This window comes from Mangifera indica, chromosome 8 (assembly GCF_011075055.1).
Source record: "Mangifera indica cultivar Alphonso chromosome 8, CATAS_Mindica_2.1, whole genome shotgun sequence".
Classification (NCBI taxonomy): Eukaryota; Viridiplantae; Streptophyta; class Magnoliopsida; order Sapindales; family Anacardiaceae; genus Mangifera; species Mangifera indica.
The window spans coordinates 14,130,530-14,155,662 of record NC_058144.1 but is presented as its reverse complement, the minus strand read 5'-3'; the positions used below and the strand labels follow the sequence as shown (position 1 = coordinate 14,155,662).

Genomic DNA, 25,133 nt, shown 5'->3' with positions numbered 1-25,133 from the left:
ATTTTAAAATTTTTATCATGTGCTATTATTGATGATACCATTGACTTATATATATAAATCGTCTCTTTAGCCACGTCAAAGTCTGATAAGTCTAAAAATAATGGTACAAAGTAAATGTTGGAATTTGTGTGGATGATCAACTCAATAAATGTTTGTTCATGACATATCAATAAAAAAGTTGTACCACGTCAATTTCCAATTGAAAAAAAAAAAAAGTTTGTGTATATATAAAGTCTCATCAATGATAAATGGAAGCTTCTTGATTGATACAACAATGTAGAGGCGTCGTGGAATTGTCCTCTAAAGATTGGAAATCCATTGCTCATTCATTAACTATTGTACTGTCTTTTTATCTCAACAATATAATTATTTGTATTTATTTTAAATAAAAAATAAATATATATCTGATATATATTATTATATAATTAAATAATTAAATAATTTTAAATTAATAAAAAAATAATATCAATCAAATAATAATATATATAAATATATATTTATTTATATACTTAAAACAAATATATATAATATTTTTTATAACAAAAAAAAAAAAAAACTATATCTCAATTAGTTAAACAAGATAAACTTTGAAACACCCTAAATACATATAGTATTTCTCTCATCTAAATTATTAGTTGACTTTATAGTGTATTCTATTAGATTTTTAATGAAAGAGCCAAATAAACTTATTATAACAGAGTTAGTTCTTTTTCTCAAAATATATAAAAATGATTTATGCATCCATTCCCACTAATTATGTTTTGATTTTGTGTATTATTGGGTATAAAGACTAGTTCACAAATAAGTAATTGATCGAAAAGATTGTTACATCAAATCAATTTCTTTATCAAATTACATAATCAAGTTTGTCTAAAACCACGTCAATTCAATTACAGTATTTTATAACTTTATGTATGTAGTTATTGGATTTGATAAGAAATCATAGTGTTTAGTCAATTTATTTTTGTCTACAAAGCTTTTATTTTCGTATTGTTTTGAATTTATAGCAATAAGAGCAATGGTTATGTAAGTTTAAAATAATATATGTGTTTTTATAATCAGTAAATTTATATGTACTTATTTTAGATATACAAATAAGTACTCACTTATAAGTGTCATCACGTGATTTGATGATTTTAAATTAACGATAAAATAACTCTCAATTCAATAATGATACATATAAGTGTATACATATTTGTGTATCTAAAGTATTGCCTTTTTATAATATATGATATAAGAGCGTTTTTTTTTTAAGGTTTTGTTTAAACTCCTAGGGTCGTTTGGTTTATGGTGAAGAAAAATTACTTTAGTACTCTATATTTTATTATTTGCATTATCTTGTTTAGTTTATCAGTAATAAAATATTACGGTAATCTTCTATTACCAACGATGATGTGACAGATAATATAATTAATAATCTGATTATCACCTCAACTTAGATATTAAAAGACTACCAAGATAATTTTGATTTTATTATAATTTTATTTTTAGTTATTAATTTTTTTGGACTAAAATACCCTCACTTTTAATTAATATAATAAGTAATATAAAATATATTTTAAAATAATTATATCCAAAGATATTTAAATAAAATTATATGTTAGTATTATTTTATTATCTTTAACCAAAGACAATAATTATTTATTATATAACTTATTTTTACCATATATAATAATAATTTATATTTAATAAATTTTAAAATATTCTATCTTTATAATAATTTTTAATATTTAGCAACAAAATATTCTCCAAACTAAAGGCATCCTCAACCTCAAGGTTAAAGATAAGATACTTTGCCAACTAAATTTTGGCTTAGAGTCAACAATGAGCTTGACTTGTTATCAGACTTGTTAGCAGAGCAATGGGCGAAAATAAACAAAAAATATCTACATCATCAAGGAACCCAAGAGAGAAGCAACAAAAAGACACCATGTGGAAGCTTTGATCTCTGACCAGAACAACAGAGCATTTGCATACTTTTGGTAAGCCGTTGAGAATGGGTTTCAAGCCATTGAAACATACATGTCCTTAAAAGTCAAAAACGATGCAGATGTGTAGTCCCGATCACACTTATTTTTCTCCCAATTATATCACAACTTAAAATGTACAATAATTTTTATTTTATTATTTTATTTTTCATACTTTGCTATGCCTTAATTAATAATATCGTCTTGTTTTGTTCCTTGGCTAAAATCTGACGGCTTCTCCTCGTATCGTATCAATGTATGTAACGTATTAGTAGTACAATTAAAACTGAAAATGAAAAGGGTAGTATATTTGTATTAGCTTGGCTAGTACGTTTCTAATTAATTAACCCTGCATGACTTTATAATAATTTAAGAATTCAAGAATTCGTGCGAGCATTCACTTGTTACTACTCAGTGCTTCAACTTAAATGAATGGTGCAACCATACGCTTTACATTGCTTGCCAAACAAACAATAATTGAGAAATCGCAACCACAATCGCACAATTTGGTGGTCAATTGGCTACAGGCATGCTGGACTCTCTACTACTACGACAGGGACAACTCATTCCCAAGTTTTCGTTTTGGGGCCTTCCCACTTCTCCCCCTATAATCAAATGTGAAGATTAGGCTAGCTTGCCTGACTTATATTGGATATTTTGAGTTACTGAATTGTGGAGATTTGGCAATAAACTTGATTTGTATGTATATATATATATATATAGTTACTGTTATATTGCATGAGTACAATTTTGAAACTACTGCTTAGGCAGATAGTATTATCCTATTCCTGTATATGCTTGATGGATTAAAGAGATTCAAGACGCCAAATATTTATCTTCTAAAATCATCAACTGTTACAGAACAAAATATGTAAAGATGGCTACAAGGGAAGGGTGCCTGCCTTAATTATTTTTCACAAAACGGGAAAATTTTTCTTCTAAAATCATTTAGCTTTGTTGAATTATAAAGTTGCTTTTAGCTATACATTTTATTTGGGTTGGATCCTTTTCTACAATATTTATCAATATATTTTTATTTGATAAGAATACTGTGATACTTTATTTACAAAATTTCTATATAAATTTTTCACATAAACTAATTATCATGGTACAAAACAATATTCTAAAACCCATATCCGATTGGCTAATCTAATCAAAAATTGATAAAAAATTCATTCTGGTTCATATTGACTAAAACATGTTTTACCATCAGAGTATATTGATCAAATATTGAACCGAATAAATTGTGTCAGATTATAATTCAATTATCAAGTCAAACAAGTTTATCATCGTATTGATGTTCAATATGATATTATGTTGATATCAACATAGCTAAACCTTGTTTTAAATTTTTAATTATATCATGTTGATACTATTAATCAATTTGAAAATCAACTCTTTGACTACATCATGACTTGATTGAAGTATAAAAGCAATAGTAGAAAGTGGATGGATGAAATTGTATGCATAATCAACTCAATAAATGCTAGTTCATGACATGGTGTGATAAAAAGATTGTACCATTGATCTATAGAAAAGTTTGTGGATTCTTCTTAGAAAGATTGGAACCCAGTTGGTCATTTAACGTTATAATCTCTTTATCTAAATTATTAGTTGACTTGACAGAAATTTTCAGCGCATTTTGGGAGACATTGTCAATGAGTTCTCCATTTCTAAAAGGGCATGAAAGCTTTAGATCAACATATAATGTTTTTGAGGCAAATCAAATTTGGTGGGTATTGGAGATCGAGAGACTGTATATTTATTGACCAATTGTATGTTTAGAATTTCCACTGACAAAATTGTGGTTCAAAATCCTGTTGTTATTGAGACATTGGAAAGTGTAGTAGCTGACCCAACATCTCCATAATTGAGTTAGCATTACTTGTGGAACACCTACGTCCGCCTATTTAAACAAATGTGTAATGCATACAGTGTCAGCTACCTCAAGAATATTAATTAGTTGAACTCAACTAGTCTTTGTTCACTTTATTGCTAGGGCCCAAATACAGAGTACTGTTAATTATTGAAATTTGAAACCAGGAATCACAGAGAAGATGGAGAGTGAAATCATATTCCTGTAAGAGGAAAAACTTGTACACTAGGGAGATTTGAATTCATTGAAACCTCAAATTACCTCTTTTGTAACAAATTATACAAACATATATATAGATAGAGAGAGAGAGAGAGAGATTAGGTAATATAATTATTTAATTTTTGTCTCATTTTAAAATCATTAATTCTAATTATCAGTTTAATTTATATATATATATATATATTTGCATAACACATGATTTCGCTCTTAGTGTAATAACATATATGGAATATATTTATTTATTTAATTTTTATCTACTTATCATTAGTTCATCACGATTAATAAATAATAATGTACTATCATTTTTCAAAAACTACCACAATATACAATATGTTTCTTCAGCTACTACGTCATTCAAGTGAGATGTCTTCTTTCTTCCAAGCTATATATACATTTATCTTTTTATTAAGCGAAAAAGATTGTTTTCAAAATGTTGCATCCAGTTACAATAATTAGGTTGAGACTTTTTCTTTCTTAATTGTTTGGCTCACACTTTCATCTTGGGGAAAGCCCCTCACCCCCCGCAAATCAAGCATGCACTTAAGATTTTCTTTCATAATTGAGAAATTCTACCTCTGAGAGAGAGAGAGAGAGAGAGATACAAGTTAAGATGTTAAACTCCATCATCTTACAAACAACCACTACTACTTCTCATGTTCAACTGCTTCACATTCTACCTCCTTCAATAATAACTTTTTGCCCCATTACTTCACGTGAAACTGAATCCAATTATATCCTTCCTTTCTTTTCGATTTCGGTGACCCAGTCCCACCATTGGATCAGTAGGCATAATCTGCGTTAGAGATCATATTGCTGCTGCTGCTGCTGCTGGTCCACAACATTACTGGAGGAGGAAAGAATCAATAAATTCAACCAAATAATCATCTCCTCATCCCGACTTTTGACAGTTTACTTATCTTTAAACGAATCGTGTTGGTGTTGACCCTACCTCACCTCAGACCTATCTATATTATCATCGCTCTTCACAAACATCCTTCTTACTCGCAGCTACTCTATCTATTCAATGCTCCCTCCCTACACTTTGTTTCCTCAATTTAATCTTGAGTTTTGGAGATTGAGTGGTTGGTTCATATACATAATTGAAGTAAGATTTTAGGGTTGTAATATATTTGTACATTTGTCAGTTGCCTCCTCAGTGGCTAACGTTGAAAACTATTATTAATGTACAAATGATATCACTTTTTAAGTTGAAGCTCAAGCAATGTTAGACTCATGAATAGCTCTTGATTCAATAATAATGATAATCTCAATTACACTTATAAGATCAAATTTAGTTATCTATTATATCATTTTTTTTTTTCAAAAAATAAATTACAAACTTTGTTTATTCGAATAAAAGTTTAAGTGAAAGAGGATGGATGATAAGTTGAAAAGTGGAGAATTAGCCATGGCCATCGCGAGGCGGGGTCAACTTTGGAAGAATGGCAGAGCATCCTAAGTTATGGGCCATTGTGGGAAACCAGTATCGGCTTGGTTTCTGGACTTTTGTTAGAGTTTAGAGGACCACCCGGTTCTAAGTTATGGGCCTCCCTGGAGACCATCTTCCAAATTTATTCCATTGTCCAATGCCAACCTAACTTTCATTTATTTTGTACATTGGTAGAAGAATGACTTTTCTTTTTTTTCTTTTTATACCATTATTTTGTTTAAGTTTTATTTAAAAAAAAAAAGTTAATAACATAATACTTGATGTAGGTTAATGATAATAAGCAATGATTTTAAAATCAAACCAGACCAACTAGTTTAACCAGTTGAACCAAAAACCGGTTCTAAGTTTGCTCCGGTTAATATAAAAATACTATTTTTTAATTGACTCGATAAAAAACTGGATTTAACCAATTGAACTGATTAAAAATTGGGTTTGATCAAGTTTGACCAAAATTTTGAATTTTTTAAATTTTAATTATTTTTGAGTAATTTGATCATTTTTTTATTTGATTGGATGAATTTCTAAAGGTTTGTAAAGAAAAATAAATAAAAAGAAGAAAAAAAATATCTCATATCCATTTAAATATCTTCTATAGGAAATCATTTTCAGAATTATATTTTTTTCTTTATCATGAGATTAAGATTTTTTTATTTTAATTGTTTTATTGAAATAAATAAATAATTATTATTATTTAAAAATGATATGTTTTAATCTTCATAGGTGTGAATATCTTGATTGATTTTATTTTTTATAAATTTACTCATTAAATTTAATAATAAATTGAACCGATTGATTCTTTGATCAAATTATGAACCACTTAGACAATTAATTCGATCATTAATAAAATATTGATAATAATTCGAACTAAATTTAAAAATTTTATTTTGGTTTTTATTAGTTGAGTAGAATCACAACTCATTTTGTGAATATTTATTGGAGAATTTTCACCATTAGGTTTAAAGATAAAACAAATAAATAAGTCAGGATAATATCCATAGCAAGAAATAAACTTCTATTTAAGTTTTCAAAATTAATTATAAAAATTTTATTATTAATAAAAATCATTAAATACAAATTTGATAACTTATTTAAAAATATACTTCTTTAATTTATTAATGGTGACTTTATACCAACGTAAAGAATCTCATCAAATCAAAACATTAAAACGTCACCGTATCATGATCTGGTTCAATTGCTTCCTCTTCTCCTTTCAGTTTTTGTAAGAGTGCAGAAAATTACCAGTGAGGTTCGCAGCAGAAAGTTGAGCTAAACTTTCCCACCAACCAAACATTGATTGCAATACATGGCTCCTCCCAAGAAATCTAAATCAAAGAAAGCGAAAAAGAATTCCAAGAAATTGAAGAAGAACAAAAGCCCAAGTGTGGTTCCAACTGAACCCAAATCTACTGACTCTGATTGGTGGGACAGTTTCTGGGCCAAGAACTCTTCTACCCCAGGTTTTAATTTCTCATTTTATACAAATATATCATATTTATCAGCATTCGCTTAATGGGCAATTCTAATTTTAGTTTATCGCATTATCAAGTAGTTCACTCTTGTTTTCGGTAACTTGGTTCACTTTTTTTAATTTTAATTAAATGCCGTGTTTTTTAAATCTCTTGTGGTTAGGTTACTCGTTTATAGAATGAATTAAATATGATTTCTTGGAGAGCATTTGTTTGTGGCTTTGTTGGGAATATCTTTGTTGAATCTGTAACAATTGTAAAAAGTTATAAATGGGGAGGCATTTGATTGTATACTGTGAAAGAATGACTAATTTTGGCCTTTCATTTTTTTTTTTTTTAAATTTCCAAACAATTAAATTTGTAATTTAAAAAGAAAAAACTAAATAAGTACTGAGTAAATTTGAATATGAACTTTTCCGTTAAAATGCATCATATTTGCATTTTTTCTTCTCATTTGCAGTGTGATACTCACACGGGGAGTGAAATGACTGGTCTAATTACATTATGTTACTTCAACTAACAGGTGTAACAATACCTTCCGATGAGGAGGAAGCATTCAAGTATTTTTTCAGGGTCTCCAAGAAGACCTTTGATTATATATGTTCCCTTGTGAGAGAAGATCTCGTGTCAAGGCCACCATCTGGACTAATCAACATTGAGGGGAGACTTCTTAGTGTTGAGAAACAGGTTGCCATTGCTCTAAGACGGTTAGCATCTGGTGAGTCCCAAGTCTCAGTTGGAGCTTCTTTTGGGGTTGGTCAGTCTACAGTTTCACAGGTTACTTGGAGATTCATTGAAGCATTAGAAGAACGAGCGAAGCACCATCTTAAGTGGCCTGATTCTAATAGACTGGAGAAAATCAAGTGCAAATTGGAAGCTTCATTTGGCTTGCCAAACTGCTGTGGAGCCATTGATGCAACACACATTATTATGACACTTCCAGCTGTGCAAACCTCAGATGATTGGCGTGACCAAGAAAATAATTATAGCATGCTTGTGCAGGGGATTGTTGACCATGAGATGAGATTTATTGATATTGTGACCGGCTGGCCTGGAGGCATGAGTGTGTCTAGGCTATTGAAGTGTTCTGGATTTTTTAAACTCTGTGAGGCTGGCCAGCGATTGAATGGAAATGTGAGAGCTTTATCTGAAGGTGTGGAGTTAAGAGAATATATAGTTGGTGGTGCTGCATACCCTCTCCTTCCATGGCTTATAAATCCATATGAAAATAATAGGCTATCAGCTTCCATGTCTACTTTCAATTCTGTGCATGAAGCTACAAGGCTGCTTGCTGTGAAGGCATTCTTGCAGTTAAAGGGTGGTTGGAGAATTCTTAACAAGGTCATGTGGAGACCTGACAAGCGGAAACTACCAAGTATCATCTTGGTATGTTGTTTACTCCACAATATCATAATTGATAATGGAGATCAGTTGCATCCTGATGTAACTTTGTCAGGTTATCATGACTCAAGTTATGGAGAGCAATATTGTAAGCAGGTTGATTCACTGGGGATAACCATGAGGGAAAACATAGACAAACACTTGCAGCATAACAAAAACAAAGCTCCAACAAAGTAGTCCGTTCATTTTATATCCCAGAGCCAGTACTGCTTCTTATGTCAACCCGCTACTTACCAATTTGAATATACGCTCTCCTTTATTATAACATGTACATTGCTGAGAACAAACAAAATTTGTATCTGTAGTTGTGTGTTGAGATAGCCATTTGTTTTAACAAATATTGGTTGGGTCTCTGCGCTGCTGTCAATTTATGTGTTTTTCCCTTAATTTTTGATATCAACTTTGCACGTACTGTTGAAACAAACAAGTTCTGTGTATTGCATTTTTGGTTTATGTTAAGTATCATGTCAATTTTACCAACATATCTGAAGATGTTCCATCTATTCTGCTCAATATGTCTTGCATTGTTGCTCTTCTGGATATTACCGCAAGGATTCTTAAAATTATCGATATCATTGTACATGCTGATGCATGGACCTGCAATGGCTCAAAACCTTGAATTGGTTGAGAAACTGAAAGCAGTGAAATAGTGGTGTTGTTTGATGGCCAAAGACATCTGGTCCTTCAAACCATCTCTCCTGTGATTGAGGTAGAATCTTAACTAATAACCATGAAGACTTGAATGATGCTAGAAATCACCAAAGAAGGCTCTATAAAAGCTCTCTTTTCCAGGTTAAGAATCGCCGTTCAGAGATCAGACATTCATTTGCCAAATTTAATAACCATAGACAAAAGTAATACATTCACAATAGGTGGATTATTGATGTAAAAACAAGTGAAAAAGAGGGTGGAAAAAAAAGAAGCTCAATAAACGCAGCTTCTTTTAATTATATAAAGCCTGACATTTACAGCAGGATCTCTAAACTAAAGAAGACCAGATCCTCCCCATGTAAACAAAATAAAAACCTTAAGTTCTAAAAGACCAAAAATAATATGCAGTTCTAAACACCACTAGAAAGGAAAATTTATGGACAACACAACTAATATCTCAATAGCTGATTATATGAAATGTGACTCAATCTCCCATCGTGGAAGGTTGCACACAAGCACAGAAATGTGCCTTCTTCTTCTTCTTCTGGCTTGTTCTTGTCCCACTGCCATAAAGATAGTCCCGGAGAAGAACTCTAGTTTTCCTATCTGTGATTCTGGTTCTTACTCTGCTCTCTTTCTCATCATCAAGTTTCAACAACATGAACTGGATTTTCTGAACCTCCAACTGCAGCCGCCCAAGTTTTTCCGATCCTCTTCGTGCCTGCTCCGAAATTCTGCGCCTCCTGACACTCCCACTCTCATCTGATTCAATTGCAGATCCTCCATCAAAGGATACAGAAGCATCTTCAGAATAGGTGATCAATTTGCGATTGGCATCAAACAACTTCAGGATGGCTTCCTCAGCTTCATCCAGCTGCTCCTTAACAATATCATACTCAATTCCTTTTCCCTTTATGCCCTTCTCTGAAACCTCTACCTTCCTCTTCAAATCTTTCACAGTAATTTGAAGGTTTGTCAACTTCTGTACATCAGAGTCTAGTCTTTCAAGAATTTTCCTCTTGCAGACTTCTTTTTGAGACTCTGAAAATCTCTTAGAGATCTGTAATTCGTCCACCTCCAACTCCCTCTCAACCAGTGATTCAATAGGGGAACTTTTACTCTTTTGTTGCTTCACTGCTTTGATCTGATTGTGGTCAGCTGATGCTGCAGCAACCTTTTGAGTCTTGTCGTCTTTCAGACTGATAATGCTACTATGGTTAGTGGTTTCCCATAACTCAGCCATCTTATCATCAGAATCTATAGGTTCTCTTCTGCTTCTTCCATAGGATGAACACTCGGATACTTGATCAAGCATAATGTCTTTTGTCAGCATTTCACTCCCCTCTTCAGAGATTTCAGGTGTTGGTTTCTGTTGTTTGAGCTTGTTACTAAGTCCATTCCCTTGCCCCTCCTCTCGATGTTTCCGATGCTTGCTTGTTCGACCACTTCCTTGATAAGAACTGCTTCCACATTTTAACTCCTCAATCTGTCTCATTGCAGCTTCTAGTTTGGAGTTGGCATTTAAGTTTTCCAGCTTAGCAAGTCTCTCCTTCTCTATCAAAGCTATTTCTATAGCTTTAATTCTCAATTGCAAATCCTGCAGATCTGCAATACCATCTGGCACTGTAGCAATTTGATCCTCACTTGTTTGTTGACAGGTTTTAGCTTTTAGGTGATTCACCAAATCATCATCCTAAAACATGAGGAACATAAACCATGAATTTACAAATGAAATCCAAAGCCAAATAGCAAAAGTAGATTGAGCATGTTTGAACTATTTAAAACTTTTAAATTAGAAGATGGATAATGTATCTGTCTTGATAGGATCCAAATGAGAAGAGTTAATGCTTTCGACAGAAACTGATATGAAATACCACAGGGGGTTTTTTTAGAAAAAAAAAAAAGTAAAAAGCCATACTTCTTTCATTAATTGCGTCTTAATGCAACAATTGTCAAAAGCCAAAAAGCACACCACAAACCCAACCCAAATCCAAAGGCTTTGTGAAATGAAAAATTACAAAGAGCTGTGGAGTGAGTTAGGTAATGTGACAGCCAAAAAAAAGGATGAGCTAGCAGTTGGCATAAATATTTTTTAAGTGAACAGATTTACTTATAAAAAAAATCAAGAACATAAAAGAATTTGCACCAAAGATATTAATTTAGAGTTTAAATTAAGCTTTAAAAACTCAGAGAGGTTAAAACAAACACCCCGAAACAATATATTTATGTAGTCAATTCTGTGAAACCTCAATAGTATATATTCTGCAATTTTAAGATTTCATATCATACTGCATTAGAACTTCAATTTAACAGTAAAATAGAAACTATTTAAAAAAATTGAAACTACCTTTGCTTCTTCATTGTCAGCTTTACATCCAAGAGTCTGATACTCAAGAGATCTTACATATTCCCCCAAAGAGATGACTACTGGGATAGATGCAGCAAACTGAGCTTTTAGTCCTCCATTTTCACCTTCTAAAGTGCTAACTCTTTCTTTCAATATGTCAATCTCCATATCTTTTGTATTTCTTATGCCTTCAAGATTCTCACATGCATTGGTAAGATCATGAGTCTTTTCTTTAAACACTGCTTCAAAGACTGAGGAGATCTGCAGTTCACTAAAGAATGTAACAGCTTGAGTCTCCCACAGGTGACCCTCATCTCTAGCTTTTTCAAGTTCATGATTCAAACTTTCCTCCCTATGTTTGGTTTCTTCAAGCTCCACATGCAATTTCCCAAGTTCAGTCTCCAATTTCAGATTTGCTTCCTGAATATAGCTGGTATGCTTAATCTGATGATCATAGTCTTCAGATAGTTTCAGAATCTGCTTCTCTTGTTCTTCTTGGACCATCTTAGCTTCATCAAGTTTGCACTTTAGATCCTCCATTATTTTATGCAACTCTGTTGTCTCATTCTGTATTGTATTCAGGCTCTGCTCTGCCTCTATGAGATCATCTTCCTTTTGAGACAGTAGATCCTTTGCATTAGCAATTTCAAGATTTAACTTGTCAGAAACACGCCTACAAGAAATCATTTCATTCTCTGACTTCTCCAATGACTCCTTGAGATGGGAATTTTCCATTTTTACATCTTCTAATTTGCTCTCCAGCTCCCTTAACTTCTCCTGAAGTTCATAATTGACAGAACAAAGTTGCTTCAAATTTTCGTTCAGCTCCATTCTCTCAACAGATTTTTCAGAGATAATATCCTTGAAAACCAGAGAAAGAGCACCTTGAGATACTGTTTCAGCAAAGATCACACAGTACTCTTCTTCTAATATACACTTCTCTTCCACCAAATCCAAGACTTTCTTCATCAAAGCTTCTTTCTCTTGAAGCATCATGCACTTATGCTCTTGTAAACTCTGGTGTGCCCCTTGCAAGTCCAACAGTAGCCTGCGCATGTCCTCCATTTCAGTCTTCAAGACTTTCTCTTTGTTTTCTCCATCCGCTAATTTCAATTTCATTTCTTCAACAGTCTCCAGAAGTTTTTGGGTCTCACACTGCAAAAGCAAAATCTGCTTAGACCTGATCCTAAATTCCTCATCAAGAGTGTTTCTCTCCATTGCAAGATTTTGTGCCTCCATTTTCAGTTGTCCAATAAGTGCAACAAAAACCGCTTTCTCAATGACCAACTTTTGATTCTCATCCAAAGCCTTAGAAAGAGATAGTTGCATCTTTTCAAGTTTGGCATGTATAAGTTTCAGAAGTGTCTGGTCTTGTTCAAACTTAGCTTCACACCCATGGTCTGCATCAAACTCAAGATTAGCTAATAACTGATACAGCCCCAATCTCATTGCTTTAATTTGATCAACCAAGGATTTAATCTCCTCATGCTGTTCAAGATTTTCATGCTCCAGAGTATAGATGAGTTTCTCAGACAATTTGGATGCTTCTAAGAGCTTTTGACACTCAAAAAGGAGGGTGAAATTCTTTTCTTCCAGATCTTGTACACATTTCTGCAAGACAAAAGTCTCAATCTGAGCATCCATGGCAGCTTTGTCTAGTTCCTCTTCAAATGCTTCCTTCCTGTGTTGATCTTCTTCTTGTAGAAAATGGATCTGTGATTCCATACTGACAACTCGGCTTTCATACAAATGGACAACGTCAGCGTGTTCTTCCTCTTCAGCAGCTAAGGAAGCCTGTAGCTCTTCTACTTTTTGAAGTGTAGAATCTCTCTCTTTCTCTAGACCCAAATATCTCTCATCTAATTCTGTATATCTTTTCTCCAAATCTTCCAGCTGTCTCTGAGAAATGTCCAACTGAGAAACTAAGCTTTCTCTTTCATTGATCAAGCCAGATTTCTCAGTATGAAGCAACACGCATGAATCTTCTAAACTCTTTAATTTTACCCCCAATCCTTCAAGTTCAGCATTGGCATCAAAAAGGGAATTCTCCAGAAAGGTGTTCTTCTCTGAAAGTTTCTCTACATTATCAGTTGTAATCTGTAACTGAGAAATCAGAGCATCCTTATCATCGACAAGAGTAGATTTTTCTTCCAACAGAATTTGACAGACTCCCTCCAAAGTCTTCACCTTCTCTCTGACCCCTTCTAACTCATCATTCAAATCTGAAAGAGAATTCTCTAGAAGTGTATTTTTCTCAAGAAGTTTCTCCATGGTTTCCAGCTTCTCCAAAAGAGCCATCTTTTCACTTTTGTCATTCTCACAGACCTCTTTTAGCTTTAAGTTCTCATCCTGCAATTCCTTCACGGACAACCCAAAGTTCTCTGGGTTCAAGGAGACTAATTCCACCTGCTCCATCATTGCCTGGTGCTTCTTGTTAAGTTCATTCAGTTGCTCTTTCAGACAGTAAATTTCTTGCTGTAGAGCATTCCTTTGGTCCACTCGAAGTTCAACTTCTGCTTCAAGTTTTCCCATTGTTTCCCTTAAACTTAGAATCTCATCTTGCAAACTTTTAATTGACACAGCTGAAGATATGTTGAGTTCATTCAGGCCCTTGTTCTCCTCCTTGACCTTCTTGACTTCTTCATGTAGACATTGATTTTGAGTTTCCATGTCCTTCAAAATATGAGCCCTATTCTGGAGCTCTGCAGCCAGCGATCTCAGTTCTTCTTGAGATTGGGTGTGCAAATGCTGCAGAGTCTGGAAAGCAGTTTCAGCCTCCACGAACCGCAATCGCTCTTCCTGGATGCAAGCCCATAGTCTACCCAGCTCCTTTTGTTTCTCTGTTAGTTCTTGACTTTGACTACCCATGTTCTGTACCATGGACTCCAACTCAGTATGAAGAGTCTGATTTGATCTCTCTAATAGAAGACACTTTTCTTCGGCACCCTTTAGCTTTGCAACCTCATCATCTAACTCAGAGCCAAGCCTTTGGGCCTCCTCTTCAGCATTTGCAAGCTTATTCTCCAGATCAGAAATTGTCTCTAGGCACTTCTGATATTGAAGAGCCAAAGCTTCTTTCTCTTCAGTTAGTCTAGCAAGAGCTTGTTTCAGGCTTTCAACTTCACTTGAAGCTTGATCAGCTACATCATTGATCCTTCTAGCATCTTCCTCAGCACGATGTAGCTTATTCTCCAGATCGGATATCATCTTCAAACATTCTTCATGCTTAATAATAGCAGCCGCCTTTTCAGTTTCTATTCTAGCAAGGTCTTGCTTTAAGGATTGAGCTTCAGTTTCAGCTTTGCTTGCATGCTTGCTAAGTTCTGCAGCATCAATTTCAGCACGAGAAATATGTTTCTCCAGGTTGGATATTTTATCCAAGCACTGCTGGTACTGAAGAAAATTAGTCTCCTTTTCTGCCTGCAATCTGGTAAGGGCTTCCTTCAAAGTTTGAACTTCAGCTTCAGCTTTGCTGGCTATTTCACTCAGTCCCTTAGATTCCTCTTGAGCACAGGAGACTTCTGACTCTAAATTAGATAATCTCTCCAGACTTTGCTGATACCGAAGTAAGTCAGCTTCCTTTTCAGCTTCTAATTTAGCAAGGGCATTCTTTAGGGCTAAGATTTCCGACTCAGCTTTCTCCACTCTGTCAGACTCAAATGGGACCTGAGCCTTCAGATCATAACTTCCATTGTTTTGATCTTGTTCTTTCTCCTCTGCATCATGAAAATTAAGCCCTTTTCTAGCTCGTGTTTCTCCAGAACCAAACAAATCATTAAACTGTTTCAAACTCCTTCTGGTTGTTATGGAATCAGATTGATCGGTAAATGCTCCATTTCTTTTTAAGGAATAAAGATGAGATGAAGAGAGTCCCAGAGAATCATTCTGCAACTCATCAGGGTCAATCAATGCACGTGCTGGACCCATCTCAGGCGTACGCGGATCCCCATCATCACCCAGAGCAAATGGGATTTGGTTAGGAAATGCTTCTGCCATTGTCCGATGAGCCTGGCGGAGTGCCCCAGTTGCATGATCGTATCTTTCAGCCAATGCACGGTATGCCCTGTAAAACTCTTCAACCAATTTCATAAGCTCAGGCCGTTTCTTATAGTACATTTCTGCCCTCCGTGCAAAGGAATCTGCATCTTCTTCAATAAGCTTGATCATTTGTTTAACCTTGGTATCCATATCTGTTTCAGCAGCAGAATAATTTATATATCAAATCACAAGCAGGAATTGATAGACAGAAAGAATTACATCAAAGCCAGTTCCACGAGAGGCAGCAGGCATATCTCAAATAAGTCGGATAAGATAGCAAACTTATGCCACTGAAGTCTAGTGACAACATGATACACCCTCGATATTTTCAATTTGTTTCAAGAGCATTCAAGACTTTACATCTTTAGACTTTTTTCCTCTCAAAGTACAACTGTCCCATGCTACAACCATTATAAAGAATTATGAAACTTACAATTATCTCGTACTAAAGAACTTCATAAGGAATTATGGAAAGGAAGCTTAAATACCCATTAATTCAAGATAAAAGACTAAAGCAGACATCTACGTCAAAATAAATGCAAATTAAACCCATAAGAAACAATTAATACCTGTAAGATTCTCCTGAAGCCATTTGGAATTTTTCGGGCTTATGTGGCTATTCCACCACCAAGAATACATTCGTCTAGAATCTGCCTGTGCCACAGTCTTCGCCATGATCCCAACCAAGCCTAACTCTGATCACACGAAACCGTGATCCTCGTAACAGCACCCAAATTCAGGTAATAAACAAGGATCAAATCTACAAACAGATATGTATATCATAAACTGATAAACAGGCCGCCCAAGAATAGATAGATGGATAGATAAAAGGCTTTGAATCTCTCACTTCTTGTACCTGCAAAACCAAAAAAAAAAAAAAAAAGAGTCTTTAAATCAGCCAAAACTACTAAAGATCAGATTCTCAATGACATATTGAAAGATCACTCAATTACCTGATCAATAAACTTCAGGTCCAATTATCACTCACCCAAAAAAAAAACTAAAAGCTACCCCAAAATCTGTACAATTAACCTGACCAAATATACACAACAAGATACAAACGATCAGACAAAGGAACTGAAAAAAAAACTAACAACAAAAAGGAAAAAGTTAAATTTTTCCGTGAATTACAAATTCACACATCTTTTCAATAGCCTGAATATAAATGAAACTGCTTGATGAACACTGAAATCCACAAAAAAAAAAAAAAGTAACGAAACAAATCAAAAACACAAAACAACCCAGCAGCTGAAAATTACCAATTACTTTCGGAATCAAAACTGGAATTTGTAGTGTTTGATTACAGCTTCAGCAGCTGTGACTTCCGTCTCAACCCATGCTGATGAGATCTTTCATTGTAACTTTCTTCTTTTTCTCTCTCCTCATTTTCTCTGTTGTTTTTGCTTGCTTTTTATGCTGTCTTTTTTTTCTTTTGGTAGGCGTTTTTTTCTGCTGTCAAAAGAGAAAACGTTTGTTCTTCAGTGGACGAATAAAAAACAAGGAAGGAAACTCCCATCAATTCTCTATTTATTTTTTTTTAATTTTTAAAATGGATTTTGTATTTACAGAAAAAAAATTTTATTGCCGAAAATTGAGTTTTGAAATTAAAAAAAAAAACACGAACTAAATGTTAAGATGGTCTGAAATTACAAGGTTGTCCTTTTTGTTTGGTTGAGTTGAGATTTCAAAAGGTGTCTTTTACTGGGGGTTTTGGTGGTCTTCTAGAAGTATGAGGTTGCTTTGTTAATTAGTTTGATTATTAGCATGCTTTTGATACCAATTTTTTTAATTAAATTATTGGATTATGATCAGCTGATTTTAAATCGTTTGATTAATTAAATTTATGAGAGGTCAATCAAATAATTAAATCGTTTGATTAATTAAAAGGTGAATCTCATGAGTCATGATCATTGTTCATTATATTATAAAGCTTAAATGTATTTTATCCTGTTGGCTAAAACATTAAAAAATAAATAGTTAAAATAGAATATGTGCTTTTTAAAATAATAGTTAAAAAAAAATAATATTACATATACATGTATTAAATATAAATTAATATCTTATAATATAATTACCTGATTATATTATTTATAATATCTTATAATATATTGCCTAATTAAATTAAATTATTTAACATAAATTTGTATTAAATATAAATTAAAACTATGCATAAATACTTTTGAATACAAAATTAGGAATCAAGATAATATATTTTTATGTGACTAAATAATTTTAAATTAAAAATAAAATAATATTTAATTATATAATGATACATTAATTTAATATCCAATTTGTTATAAAAACATTAAACACAATATTGTTTTATTATAAAATATAAAACTTTGAAATACCTTTACCAAAACTTCAGAAAGAATATATCTTTGGCTTTGCAAGATTGGGGTATCTTTTAAACAAAATAAAAGAATGGGGTATCTGGAGTGAATAGTAAAATAAAAAATGAAGAGTCCAACAAAATGATTAAATGGGGTTGATTTTTCAGTCCCTCAAAATAGTAGCCGTCGGCGGTCCATAACCGTGACAGAAGGTACCACGGGAGTTTTCCAAAAAGATGAAGGGTGTTTTTGGTATTCAGAAAATGGAATCTTTAAAGAGTGGTAAGTTGACACGGTGTCATCCTTTTTCAAAAGGTAGGCGTGTTGGACGGTGGGAAGGACGGTCGTCAATCGTCATTCGCCTCACAAGCTTAAATTCCTTGCCGTGCAACAACGACCACGTGTATTTTATTAATTTATTAATATTTTGTTTCAATATTTTACAGACTAATCAATACTTTCTTGAGGGGAATTATTGGATATAGTTAAGAGCCAAGCAGCAGAGTGGCTGCATTTGCCTCAACCGGCCATATGTTATGATAACGTCAGACCAATATAATTACAATTTGGCCAAAGTAAACTATATTCAATTCTCAAAGTTTCTCTATTAGCTTTGAAAATATCATTTATCCATCCATAGCGATCTAAAACTGTTAATTTTAAAAGTAAAATTGTTATTTTATATTTAATATTAAAAATAAACTTAAATATGATTTTATTTTCCCCCCTAAATTTAAAAAACTAACTTTTCTCTCCTAAACCAAGTTTGAAAAAATCACATTACCCCCTAAGGTTTAGTTTCAAAACACATTCAGTTTCTCCAACGCCATCGTTAGCCGTCTCTCCCTCTTGACAATTTCCCTTCCTCTGATGGCCTACCTCAACTCCATCTCAACCCATCCGATATCAAGAGATGTCATTTGAGAAGACGATCGTCTTCCCAGATGAAGACAAGACAACTCATCTCCGTCTGAAAAGACAAGTCGTCGTTATTTGTCGTCTTCCCAAATGATGAAGATAAAATCGATTGATCTCGTCTTCGTCGTCTAGGAAGACGATTTCTCTTCCCAGACAATGTCTCTTAGCGTCGGATGGATTAGGGTGGAGTTGAGATGGGTCGTCAGAGGAAGAGAAACCGTCGGAGGAGAGAGACAACCGGCGATGGTGCCGGAGAAACTAAACACGTTTTGAAACTAAACCCTAGGAGGGGAAATGTAATATTTTCAAACTTGGTTTAAGGGATAAAATATTAGGTTTTAAACTTTTAGGGGAAAAAATGAGATTAAATTTTCAAGGGTTAGGATTCCGTTAAATTTAATCGGTCATGGGTGAATAAATAGTATTTTCAAAATTAACAGAGGGAACTTTGAAAATTCAATGTAGTTTGGGTGGGACATAGTCCTTTGGCCTTACAATTTTAATCATATATATTAAATATATTTAGATTTAATGTAACAATATTTGCATCCAAATAGTCTGATTTTAAACTCAGATTTGTGTCTTTTCATCTTTAATAACAATTTATAATTTATGTAAATATGGCAACAATAGGATCGGCCTGATTAAATGGCCAAAATTACAATTTAATATAATTCATCCGATTTAATTTCAAATTAATATAGTTTAACATTAAAATAAATTTTAATCTTAACTCAAAATACTGTATATAAACATAATATTGAAAATAATAAAAAAATTGTAATAAATTAATTATATAATAAAGGCTATTTTCTGATGGATGAGGTTTGTTTAGACATTTAAATTTTGTTTTGTTAAATTTTTTGGAGATTTATATCTTTTTTACAATAACCGGGGGAAAATTAAAATTTTGAAAAAAAGTTTCAAATTTTAATTAACACCTCTAACGTTTAAAAAATATAATTTACTTTCAAACATACGATTATATATTATTAAAACTTTATATATACTTGTGTTAATATTTTTTTTATTTTTTTAATTGAAATCAATATATATTGGGAATAAAAAATTACTCAATAAAATTTTGGGGATAAAAATTATTTAGCATGGGGGTGTTTTTTATTTTTTAATGATTTTATTTAAAAAAAATTAACAAAATTATGTGAAAATGATTTTTTTAAAACCTCAAAGGTTGGGTTTTGCCATTTTTCAACAAAACTCGTGAGAAATAGTCATTTGACCTTACAGAGATAACTAAATGGGGATCAACACTCGAGAAATTTACGACACACCCAAGGGCTTTGGATAGTGACAGTTGAGTTGAAAAATTGATTAGTTTACTGTATAAAGACTGTAATATCCTTTGTGTAATTAAAATTTTTTTATACCTTTAATTTTATTATAAATATATAAAAATTAATGAAATTATAACTAAAAAGACACTAATGTGTTTTTTTTTTTAAATCAATGAGCAATAGTAGATGCATTTATACTGAATACTAATAATAATATATCATTATGTGATTAAAAATATTAAATTAAAGATAAAATAATATTTAATTACATAATAACACATAATTATTAATACTTAATTCAGTACTCATTATAATTATAAGACAAAACACTATTTCTCATCCAAGTTTTAGCTTAATCTAAAAAATATACTCATAACAGCTTAAAAGTCGAATACCCATCTATAGATTAACTTTTTTTAAAATTTTCAATTATAAGAAAGGATAAAATTATCATTTTACCTTTCATATTAAAAAATATATAATTTATATCATTTCCCCCCTAGATTTTGAAAAATGACATTTCAACTTAGATTTTCTACTTTGAAAAAGTGACATTTCATCCCCATAAACCCTTAGGTTTTCTTCTCTTCGATGACAACAATGACATTGGCAATGACAACAACCATCATTTTTCTCTTTTCTCTCTCTGCCACTATTGATGATGTCTCACGATAGAGGAAGAGGCACTAGTGTGACAAATCAAGGAGAAAAAATTTGACTGCTCTAGCATCGACACGACAAAGGCTCAACTTCTCCAGAAACAAATTCATTTTTATTCAATTAAGCTTCAAACAAAGATGAATCGCATGATGAAAGCTTCTTCTGGAGCCAATTCGACAAAAAACATGATGGATCTAAGGGAGAAAGGAGGAAAACACAATGGTAGCTTCTTCATCTTCGATTCGTCATGTTAGTACTTCTTTGTTTGTCGTGGAACGTCATAAATAGTGGCAGAGAAGGAATGAAGGAAAATGGTGGTTGTCATTGTTATTGTTGGAAATAATTAAACATGTCAGGATTAAATTCTATGAATTTTGTAAACAAGGGTTTTGCATACCTGTATTGATTTTCAATGAAGCGTTTTCGAATACTACACGAGGTGTTGATGTTAATCTATTTTCACGACATCATTTGCCCATGTATTATTTTTCATTTTGGGAGACGAATTTACTGTGCATTTTTTGTTTTGCAGAAAAAGAGAGGAGAGACCTTTTTTTTTTAAAATAACATAAATATAATGAGGAGATAATTTGGATAATTTATATATGTCCAACAGTCATGGGTGGACCCTCTAACTCCTTCTCATAACTACCTATGGTAGTTATATTAAATCGGATCGGGTCGACCCGGATCCAATAGTCATCATTGCCATTATTGTCATTGTAGAGAAGAAAACCTAAATGTTTGTTAGGGTGAAATGTCACTTTTTCAAAGTTGAGAGGCTAGATTAAAATATCACTTTTCATAAACCTAAGGAGAAAATGATAAAAATTATATATTTTTTAATATAGAGGGTAAAATGACAATTTTACATTTACCTATAACTGAAAATATTAATAGAAGTTAATCCATGAGTGGGTATTTGCGTTTTTGCAAGTGGGTGTATTTTTTAGATTAAACTAAAACTTGGGTGGAAAATAGTCCTTTGGCCTTATAAATACATATAACATTATTCATTTTCAATAAAATTATGTACACCCAAAATGAGTATCAAATTGGCCCAAATAATGATTTGTAATTATGCCATTACGCAATTTTGAATTAAAAACTGATAAAATTAAAAAACAATTACTAAACAGAAAAAAGAGGAAAGAATGTTGAAGAGGCTTAATGATAATAACAGATATGTGTTATTATTATTAATGCATATGATATGCCTAATTTTAGGGGACGATAATTAACAAAATCATATAGTGGGTGATTATTGATTTTATTATTAGGATTGGATGATGAATATAATTATTTTTTGTGTTAGAGGAGATGAGGGCCTATGTCTAATTTTCAAAAGTCTAATTAGGTGGGAGGGAGTGAGAGTAATGTTTCATTGGAATCTAGTGTGGAAAATTACAAAAATTCAAGGTTAATAATTCAATTAAAGATAAGATGACTAGGAATTTTGGATGGATTTGGTGGTACAAATCAAATCAAATTAATTGACAATGTTTGGTGTCAACAACCTAGAGAAAATGACACCAAGGCATAAAATGGTTTGTTGAATAACAATAATTCAAAAGGCTCCCCTTGGTAACGTCAAATACATATTAAAACTTGGCCAAATAACTTTCCCACCCCAAGGTATAGTGAAAATCTAAAGTAATCCAACTAATTTTTAAAAACTCAAATATTTATTTATTCGTTAGTTTTGACTGTTACAATTCGAGGTAAAATTATCATTTAAAGAATTTTATTTAAATAAAAAAGTTATTTTTTTCTTCTTTAGTTTTAAAAACTAACCATTTCCTCTAACTCAAACTTTGATGCATTATATTTACACCCTAAAAACGTCATTTCATCTTTCTGACGACCGTTCTTCCTGATATTCTGCTCTGACGACGTCTCCTCTTCCTCCATGGTGGTTTCTTAATGTGGAAGCCACCGAAAATTATGTTGAAATAGTTAGATTTTCTCTCAAAGATTTGTACATCGGTGACGCACAAATCAGTTAAATGATGTTATACAAACGACACCCACCATTTTGATTGGAATTCTGGTGGTTTTCACGCAGGAAAACCACCATGGAAGAAGGAGAGATGTTGTCGAAAAGGAACGCCAGGAAGAACAACCACTAGAAAGATGGAATAAAGTTTTTAGGGTGTAAACGCAATGTTTTAAAGTTTGAGAGGAGACTATTCATTCAAAGTTTAGGGTGTAAATGAATGTTTCAAAGTTTGAGGGTGTAAATGATTAGTTTCAAAACTAAAAGGTTAAAACAAGCAATTTTTTTTATTTAAATAAAAATATCTAAATAACGATTTTACTTCTGATTGTAATTGGGAAAACTAATAGATGAGTAGGTATTTAAATTTTTATAAGTTAACGGAAATTACTTTAAATTTTCATTATACCTTGGATGAGAATAAGTCATTTGGCCTTAAAACTTTATATAAATAAAATAGTGATAATAGTTTGTATTAATAACTTCATAAGAAAAGTAGGAAATGTCGTAAAATTCCATTAACTAGTAGGTCGTGATAATTTATCTTATAAATGGGTCTTAAAAAAATTAAACCAGAGTATAAAGTAAGAAAAATTGGTTCAATTACTCATTGGAATTTTGGTCAAACGGGTTTTTCTAGATATTTATAAACTAGTTAATCGAACTAAACCGGTTTTAAAAAATTACAAAACTAATTTTCCCACACATGCATCATCTTCTTTTTTGTTTTTGGTTGACACTAAATACATAACATGGTCGTATTAACTATCTAGATCTGTCATCGTAGGATGAAAATGAAAGAAAGAAAGAAAGAGATGGGAGAAGAGAAATAGAAGAAAGAAAGAAAACTTGAAAACATTATTAGGTGCAAATTAATTAAATATTACTCCAATAATTTTATCAATTAATAAAAAATTTGATAATCTTCTATTACAAAATCAATAATGAAATGATAGGCAACATATGAGATATTTTAATTATTATATTCATCTTAAATATTCAAATATTATAAAAAAAATTCAATTTAAAATGGGATAAGAAAAAATTCGGTTTAATTATCCAACATTTTTAATGTCATTCAAAATTGATTAATCTCTTAACAATAATCTTTTTACTAAAGTTAATATATGATTCAATTAAAAAATACAATAAATTGATTAGAGTAACCAATTTTGAAAATTACTTACCAATAGAAGAAAATAAGGAGAGTTGTTCTTATAAGCTAACCAATGGCTCACTCACACTTTTGTTGAATTTGACAATCGAAAATGTTTTTCAAAAGTTAAACCATTACAATCAAATGATCTAAGATTCCATGTGGTGACAATTCACAAACAAGAAAATCATCTGCTATCCCAATTTCCATTAGATTGCAAGAAATTCATCTCATATAATAATTGACCAATACATGGTTTTTATACCATACTCGGCCTTGAGCCATCTAAGGGGTCGGTTTAGGTCTAAGTTGATTTGTCCGGTTTGATCGATCGACCAAAGTAATATGTCAACATGACATTAATGTTAAAAATAAAAGTTCAAATATATTAAATATATTTATTGGACAACTTTAAACATTTATATTTTTAATATTGTATAAATGAGAAGTATTTCTAAAAGGTTTGAATCACACAGTATTAGGGGTAAACGAGTTTGCATATCTTGTAAAAATTTGTGAAATTAGAATTGAAATCGAAATTGAAATTAGAATTGGTTGATTTCTAAAAATATGAACCAGAATTTGAAACCTACATGATCAATTTCTACCCAAAACCAGCCTTGTATGTTTTGGGTAGTTTTTGGTTTTTATCCGAAACTTATACTATTTATCAAATTCTATTATTTAAAACATTAATTTTTTTTTTACTTTTTTAAAATTTAATGAATGTTTATAGGTATAAACATAAGTATTTTTATCCAATTTTAAAATCCAAATCTGTTCTTGGTGACTGTCTATCTCTTCCTTATTGTTAAGAAGCAAATCTTAGTATTTTTAGCTGAAATATTTGAACAGTAAAACTAAACCAGAAAGGGGTTATTGTAATTAACTAAGCTATAAAATAAAGAAGACGTGCCCATTGTGTGCCTTAGCTTTTCATGTTTCATGATAAATTTAGTCAACAACTAATTACCTTATTCCAACGCAGTACAAAAATTTTTCTTTTTTGTAAGGCCAAAGGATTAATTCTTATCCAAAGTTTGTTAATTTTCCAAGTTCCTACCTTTTACCTATAAAAATCTTATTTATTTACTTATAAACGGTTAAAGTTAATGAAATTCTAATCTTTTAAAATTTTATCTTTTTTTTCTTCGTTAAACCTTAAAAACTAATAATTTCTTTTTAAGCCAAATTTTGAAAAATAACTTCCCCTAAGGTTTAGTTTTTAATTTCTGATGATATCTCTAGTGCTATCGTCGATAGTCTCTCCCTCTTGACACTTTCTCTTCCTTCGACGGTGTCTCTCTTGTCATCCCTCCCTTCTTTGACCAACTATTCAAGTTAGGAAGATGAGTGATGT

General features: G+C 32.0%; 2 protein-coding genes across 3 annotated transcripts; one reads left to right on the top strand and one right to left on the bottom strand.

Moving 5' to 3' along the window:
• Positions 1–6,674: 6,674 nt before the first annotated feature.
• On the top strand, positions 6,675–8,806 carry LOC123223927 (protein ANTAGONIST OF LIKE HETEROCHROMATIN PROTEIN 1). The gene is made up of 2 exons (XM_044647412.1): positions 6,675–6,969; positions 7,502–8,806. The coding sequence occupies exons 1-2, from the start codon at positions 6,816–6,818 to the stop codon at positions 8,554–8,556; spliced, it is 1,209 nt and encodes a 402-aa protein (XP_044503347.1). The 5' UTR covers positions 6,675–6,815; the 3' UTR covers positions 8,557–8,806.
• A 481-nt stretch (positions 8,807–9,287) lies between these two features.
• LOC123223926 (protein NETWORKED 1D-like) lies at positions 9,288–16,930 on the bottom strand. 2 transcript variants are annotated; one of them, XM_044647410.1, is made up of 5 exons: positions 16,675–16,930; positions 16,369–16,447; positions 15,985–16,271; positions 11,378–15,567; positions 9,288–10,723 (listed from the first exon to the last, which is right to left on the bottom strand). In XM_044647410.1, exons 3-5 carry the CDS (start codon positions 16,088–16,090, stop codon positions 9,515–9,517), a joined length of 5,505 nt encoding a protein of 1,834 aa, XP_044503345.1. In that variant the 5' UTR covers positions 16,091–16,271; positions 16,369–16,447; positions 16,675–16,930; the 3' UTR covers positions 9,288–9,514. The 2 variants fall into 2 exon arrangements, with proteins under 2 accessions (XP_044503345.1, XP_044503346.1); XM_044647411.1 differs by lacking the exon at positions 16,369–16,447.
• Between the last annotated feature and the right edge of the window lie 8,203 nt (positions 16,931–25,133).

Coding starts and splice junctions, on each gene's coding strand:
- LOC123223927 (XM_044647412.1), top strand. CDS start 6,816: ATGGCTCCTCCCAAGAAATCTAAATCAAAGAAAGCGAAAAAGAATTCC. Junction 6,970..7,501: donor CAAGAACTCTTCTACCCCAG/GTTTTAATTTCT, acceptor TTCAACTAACAG/GTGTAACAATACCTTCCGAT.
- LOC123223926 (XM_044647410.1), bottom strand. CDS start 16,090: ATGGCGAAGACTGTGGCACAGGCAGATTCTAGACGAATGTATTCTTGG. Junction 15,568..15,984: donor GCTTCAGGAGAATCTTACAG/GTATTAATTGTT, acceptor CTGCTGAAACAG/ATATGGATACCAAGGTTAAA. Junction 10,724..11,377: donor CTGACAATGAAGAAGCAAAG/GTAGTTTCAATT, acceptor CTCATGTTTTAG/GATGATGATTTGGTGAATCA.